The sequence below is a fragment of the Anomalospiza imberbis genome, unplaced genomic scaffold, assembly GCF_031753505.1.
Source record: "Anomalospiza imberbis isolate Cuckoo-Finch-1a 21T00152 unplaced genomic scaffold, ASM3175350v1 scaffold_547, whole genome shotgun sequence".
Lineage (NCBI taxonomy): Eukaryota > Metazoa > Chordata > Aves > Passeriformes > Viduidae > Anomalospiza > Anomalospiza imberbis.
This window is the reverse complement of record NW_027100159.1, coordinates 63,988-71,170: the sequence shown is the minus strand read 5'-3', so window position 1 is coordinate 71,170 and position 7,183 is coordinate 63,988. Positions and strand designations below refer to the sequence as shown.

Here is a 7,183-nt window from a genome sequence, read left to right as displayed (position 1 = left end):
AATTCACATCGAATTGCAACATCATTACCTCGTATTACTGCAAAAGGAGGGAAAACATTATTTTTGCTATGCAACACTACGGGAGTCTGCACACCAGAGTACATGACCACTGCAGTTAACATGGGTTTTGCCACAGCATTTATTTTAAACCTGTAAATTAAACCTTTCAAGCTTGACTGATCTGCTGAGTTATTTTGCCAATTACACGTCACATAAATTGATTTAGTTAAAGTAAAGTTGTACCAACAATCAGTGGGTTCATTCTTACAAAGCTTCGTGATCTCAACATTATTGGTGCTAGGGTCTAATGTATAGTTTCCAACATCCTTCTGACGACAACACAACAAAAGGGAATCTTGCTTGTTGCATTTCCATGTTGTAGTGGGACAGAGTCCTGCTGTAATGTTGGGGTGCAAACTGCTTGTTATACCAGGTTCTAAAAGATTTCCAGCTACTGCGATGTTAGTAGCTTTCTCATGAGATAGTCCTTCTACTTTTCTGCATCCTACCTTAATGTCTTCACCAATTGTCCCAGTCAGCATTCTGGCCCAGTCTTTTCGGTCCCAACCCCACTCACTTCGACGGTATACCTCTGAGTCATGCAGCACTACAGTCGCTAGGTTTGGGCGACGATCTCTGGGGTAGGATCCTTGGACACTGGTGTACCTGAGGGTAGCTTCAGACCACGGCCACTCAGCCGGATCTTGGCCATAATGGTGTGGCAGGATGCAAAGAAGTATGAATAATGTTAACATGGTTATCTGACTTTCATATCACTCAGAGCGTCCCTCGGAGTTCTCCTGTAATAACAAACACAGAAAAATCTGCCATCTAAAGGCAGAACCTTTTAAAAAGAGGGAATTATCCAGCGGGTACTTATCCGGTGTTCTTTACCTAGAGCATCGGATGCTACCCAAGCAAATTTATTCAAAGGGGTTTTCAGCACTAGTGGTACCTCCCCTACAGTGGGAAGGTCAACTAGGACAGGTTGTCCGGGATAATGAGCTGGATTTTTGGGATCATTTGGCCCCTTTAGTGCTGGAATTATGGTTGGAGCTTTCGGGCAAAAGGCGGTGATTTTCGGACATCCGTTTGCCCCCCATCTTTCATTCACACTTTGTACAGCTTTATACAGTCGACCATCCCAGCCTCCTTCTTGTGGTTTCAAAAGTCTTTTTAGGAGACCATTGGTTCTTTCTACAATTCCGTTGGCTTGAGGGTAATAGGGGGTGTGAAATGTCCATTTTATTCCTTCACCTCTTGCCCATTCCTGCACTACTTTGGCAGTAAAGTGGGACCCATTATCAGATTGTATTTCCTGTGGTTTTGGAAAGGTCCCAAACCATATCTGCAATGCTTTGACAGTGCTTTCTCCTGTAGCCCTTTTGAAGGCCTCAGCTTGAGCTAATCCAGATATTATCTCAACTCCCACTAACACAAAATGCTTACCTCCTGATTGCTTAAAAGGACCAATATAATCTACCTGCCATGCATCCCATAAGCCTTTACCTTTTCTTAAGTGTAGTGGGTCATCCTCTAGGGGATGTCTTTCTAGCCGTTTGCGACACTGCTCACAGGCTGACACACAAGTTTTGCACATTTCCCTGGTAACTGGCCAACCCCGAGCATGAGCTTCTTTATACAAATCTTTTGCACCTGTGTGTTGTCTTTTTACATGCAACCATTCTAACAAATGTTCCCAATCTTCAGTAATTTCATCCTTTTTTAGGGGGCTCAACTTAGCTAATTCATCAGCTCTGTTATTCCATTCTCCTGCTAGATTCCCGTCTGTCTGGTGAGAAGCTACCCACCCCACAGCAAAATTCCCTCGACTTGCAATTTGTAGGATTTCTTGCCACTTTTCTTTCTGCCATACTGGGATTCTATTAACTTCCCAATCATTCTGTTGCCAGAAAGGCAACCATTCAGTACAGCCTTTGTATACAGCATAGGAATCGGTGTAAATGCAAACAAGAGAGGTGTTCTGTGCTTCCCTCTGGAAAACACTCCAAACAGCTATCAACTCCCCAACTTGAGCGCTGCCCTCCCCCTCTGTGATAATTTGTTCGCCCGAGGAAGTATGGAGGGCCACGGCCTTGAATTTCCACGCTTTTCCTTCTCTCTTAGATGAAGCATCTGTAAACCATGAGTTAGGTGACTGCTCAGGGGAAAAGGGAGGGGCTACCTTAATCACTGAAACAGGTTTGTCTTCACTATTATTCAGATTTTCTGTTTCTTGTATTGACAAATTTTTCACAGCTCCTTCTGTGATTGAGAAAATGTGGCAATAGTGCTCTATTTGTGCATACCATTTTCTCACGGAGGCCCGCTGAGCTACTCCTTCAGGAGGAGGAGTCCCGGTAGTAACTATTTTGATTACTTTGAAAGGACCTCTTAATACAATTGGTTGCTGTCTTGTGATTTTTTCTACTTCAACAAGAGCCATGCTAACAACAAATAGCCCCTTCTCCCAAATGGTATACCTTTTTTCTGCATCTTTAAAACCACGGGAGTAAAAGCTAACGGGTCTGGTCGGGCCTTCGGGACCCCTCTGCCATATATGTACAGACAATCCTGAGGATGCAAATCCCCATTCTACTTGAAAAGGATCTGTAGGATGAATGGGACCCAATGCTTGATAAGCTGTTGCTTCAAAAATCAGCAGTTGCAATGCTTCTTCCTGCGAGGGGCTCCAGTCCCATTTTACTCCCTTTCTCAACAGGTCATAAAGAGGCCTAGCAATAATTGAAAAATCTGGAATATGTTTCCTCCAAAACACTAACAATCCTAAAGCTTGTTGCAGTTCTTTCCTGGATTCTGGCATTTTAATCTGATCTAAGGAGGTTAAAGTATCGGGGGGAATACATGTCATACCTCCTTTCCACCATATTCCTAAAAATTTCACTTCTTGTGAAGGTTTTTGTATTTTCTCTGAGGGGATCTGTAAACCTAGGCTTTCTAAATGAGAGATTATTTTCTCTTGAGTATTCCCCACTACTTCTTTTTCTTCTCCTCCCACAAGGATATCATCAATGTACTGATAAACAGCTACAGTGTCAGGTTTAGATATGGCTTCTAACTCCTGGGCTAGAGCATGGTGGGCTAAAGTAGGTGAATGCTTGTACCCTTGGGGCAAACGTGTAAAGGTATATTGCTGTCCTTCCCACACAAAAGCAAAACGGTCCATGTCTTCTGGCTGTATAGGTATCATAAAAAACATGTCTTTAACGTCTATTGTTGCCATAAAAGAGTGGGCTTTTTCTTGAATTGCTATTATTAACTCAGCTAAATTTGGGACAGCTGCTGTAAGAGGGTCTGTGTTAGCATTAAGACGGCGGTAGTCTACTGTCAGTCTCCACTTCCCATTAGGTTTTTTAACTGGCCATATTGGGAAGTTAAACGGACTATGAGTGTTAATAATAACTCCCTGATCTTTCAATTCTTGAATAACTGGCTTGATGCCATCTTTAGCACCAGAAGGCAAGGGATACTGTTTTACAGAAGTGATTTTACTGAATGGTAGTGGTGGAGCTATTTTAAGCAGCCTGATGTCAAGGCGTGGCGCGCCAAAAGACCACAAAAGACCTTCTGAGTCTTCCCACTGTTTCCCAGCAAGTATATCCATCCCTAACAGACTGTCCGGAATATTTCCAATTACCATTTTGACAACTATTAAGTTGTCTTCCCCGGGCAATGTAATTTTTACTAAAGCGATACCCATAGGCTCTGTAGTTCCTAGGGCATTTAAGACACAACACCGTTTTTTGCTAGGAACAACTCCACATTTTTGAGCATCTTCATTTTTCAGTGCACTAATCTGGGCTCCGGTGTCTACCACAAAGGTTACTAAAGCTCGTTTGGGACCGACAATTGCTGTAATCAATAAGTCACCTGTTCTTGGGTTTTTTGTGAGCTTTCTCAAAAACAGCCATTCTCCGTCTCTTTGCTCACTAACAAGAGACGGAGTTTCTAGTTTAAAGCAGGCTGGTTTGTTTTACTGCCTTGGAACTGTAGGGAAGGTTTTTGTAGCCCATTGTCTAAAGCTCGTGTAGGAGAATGGTTTGGCTTTTCATCAAGAGTTTGTAAAGGGGGTTGTTTTGGCTTGTAGCTTGAAGCTTGTGGAGGAGGGGGTGCGCTAGGTTGTACATCAGGTGAATTCAGTATCATGGGTTTGGGACTGCGCCAGTTTGAAATTATTTTAACTAATTTTTCATATGGTAAGCCATCCATCACTTCTCGTGGCACTCCCCTTTTTAGTCCCATTAGCCACAACTGTTGGCGACTAGAGATCTGTTTCCCCTTTTCTGGTTTTTCATTTGGAGAAACAATGTGCCTGACCCCTCTGGTTTTTTCAGGCTTATCATCTGGGAGATTCACCGATCCATATTTTCTGCTGTAACTAATTAACTCTTCTGCAACTTGGCTCCATGTCCACACTTTATGGCTATTATCAGATTGTACGCTTAAAGGTTGGGCTGGAGTTGCAAGAGACGTGAAGCTTGGGCTAGTGGAACCAGTTTGGTCAGTAGGGTTGCCAAGAAATCTATCTAGCCTGTCTACAGGGGTGATAGATGCAATGGTTTTCTGAAGGAGGATTGCAGTTGGTTTAAGGGACTCAGGGAGACCTCGAATTAGAGGTGTCATTATTTCAGGTTTTACTGGCAATTGCATAGGTGATTCATAGCCAGAAATCAATGTTCTTTCATGTATCATTTGCAAGCAGGCAGCTTTGTGAATGTTTTCTAAAAGTTGATCTGGCGTGCCGGTAATGGCTAGAGGATCCCCTCTTTCAAGGGGGCTAAGTCCCCCTGCCCAGTAAGCTGCGCGCTGTGTCAGGGACCATGGAGCTCGAGTATTCCCTGTTGTTAAGAAAACTCCATGTCCCCAATAGCCACTGGCTTCTTGCTCACTTAATTTAATTTGGTCTCCTCCAGTGAGTGAGACTCTAAACACATATTCTGTCTCTGATTCTTGAGGGAGACGTGAATATTCTTTCTTTAATTTGGCTAATTCAGTGGCAGTGTATGGTATTTCTTTTGTGGTAATGTGAGGGTCAAAATCCTCTTCATTTATAAAATTGTATTCTGTTTTAATGAGAGGTCTCAAATTGGAACAACAAGATTCTCCACAATTTTGTATGTGTACCAATTCTTTCTGGGGGTATATGTGTTTAATGTGGCGTGCTTCTTTCTCTTCTACTTCTTTTGGTGATTCTACATGTTTTAAGTTTTTATCTCTCCCTTCTCTAAGACTTCTTTCATATTCTAATTCTTTCTGCAAAACTTCTACTAGGGTTTGTAGGGAGTCTATTACTGCTTTTTCTTTGCTCACCCGTTTCTCCCTCTCTTCTCTAAGACTCCTTTCACGTTCTAATTCCTTCTGCAAAACTTCCACCAAATTTTGCAAGGAGTCTATGACTGCCTTCTCTTCAGTCACCCGTTTAAAACGGGTTTCAATGGCTGCCGATAGGCAAGCACCCAAAACTGAGCAGAGAATTGTTTTATTTCTGCCCAGCTTATATCTGGCATCATGTTGCAAAGAATATATTCTATCTACGACGTGTTCAAAGCTAAACCAATTATCCTGTGCCCATCCCTCTCCAGCTGGAGAGGGTCTAGCACCATATTTCGCTAGCAAAGCAAAAAACGTATCTTTATCTTTTTCAGTCATTTTGTGAAGGGACCAAAACCACTTTCAGGGAGGTACTCTTAAGTTACACACAAGCACAGCTAAAACTGTGTTTCCCTTCGCTTCCCTGGAGTGGGTGAGGGGACCAAAACTGTTTGGGAGGTACTCCTTAGTTACAAATAGTTGTCTCCTCAACTGCACCAAACAGCTCAAAGACACACACAAAAAATAAAACAACAAAGTCCCATCTTTTGTACAAATGAGATCTTTTAAAAATCCTGAAGACAGGGGATGCTTTTCGCCTGGGTGTATGCAGTTTGCGGGAAATTCCACTCGCCCCCCTTGCTTTCTAGACAGCGCTCACTGTACGTGGCGTGCTAGGTGCGGCTGAAGCGAGGGTCCTTCCCCTGTTACAAACTACATACAACCCGCAACCCTTAATCTGTCTACCAAGATCCTGCCGACTACGCCAATTTAATGTCAGGGTCCGCAAATGCATGCAGGGTCCCTGATAGGTTCTTTTTGGAGATCTCAAAGCACAAAAGACACAGCAGGGGACACAACACTTTGCTTAAACAAAAATGCACTTTTATTTAGTGCCAACAACTGCGATAGTGGGAGAGAAATAAAGAGAGTGAAAGATAGAGAAAGAGGGGAAGGGGATTATAGCTACCAGTCTGAAGAGACGAGGCCCTCGGAGCTTGACGAGATGCTCATAGGCTGTCTTCTCCAGGTGGGGTCCGGACAAAGTCCTCAAAACTCCTTCAGTCTTTTATAAGGTTCTTCAAAGCGGGTGGCATCTGGCCAAAGCAGCAGTTCTCCTGGCTACATGGTGGGTGTGGACTCATTTTGGGAACCAGTTGTAGTCATCACGTCAGTGCAGGACCAAGAGTACAGGACCGAAGGTACAGGACGAACTGATTAGGGCTCAGTCCACCATGACCAGTCCATTGTTCTCGCACTGAGTTCCCATGGCATCGCATACCAGTCCTTAAGGCTTGGCAGATTTTCCACCTCAGCCAGGCTAGAGCTACTTTCAGGGTCTAGGGTCTCAGTCCTTGGAGGCAGTCGTGAGGCAAACATGAGGGATTTTCGGACAGACCCTGACAAAGGGAAGGTAAAATATGGAAGTATAAAGCAGCAGCCCTTCACATTTCCTCTGGTGAGCAAATAATTACAGAAGGTGAAGGTAGTGCACAGGTTGGGGAGCTGGTAGCTGTCTGGAGTGTTTTCCAACGAGAAGCACAAAATTCCTCTTTGATCTGTATTTACACTGACTCTTATGCTGTATACAAAGGTTGTACTGAATGGCTTCCTTTTTGGCAGCAAAACGATTGGGAAGTCAACAGAATCCCGGTATGGCAAAAGGAAAAGTGGAAGAAATATTAAATATTGCAAGTCAGGGGAACTTTGCAGTAGGCTGGGTGGCCTCTCATCAAACAGATGGGAATCCAGCAGGAGAATGGAATAATAAAGCTGATGAGCTAGCAAGGCTTAGTCCTCTGAAAAAGGAGCAAATTACAGAGGAATGGAATCAATTGTTAGAATGGCTGCA

The 7,183-nt window shown here is 43.5% G+C and overlaps 1 protein-coding gene across 1 annotated transcript; it reads right to left on the bottom strand.

Moving 5' to 3' along the window:
- Positions 1-4,377: 4,377 nt before the first annotated feature.
- Positions 4,378-5,459, bottom strand: LOC137467231 (uncharacterized; the record flags this gene model as incomplete). The annotated part of the gene is made up of 1 exon (XM_068178750.1): positions 4,378-5,459. A coding segment is annotated over one exon (1,082 nt), but the record flags the coding sequence as incomplete, so codon positions are not given.
- Between the last annotated feature and the right edge of the window lie 1,724 nt (positions 5,460-7,183).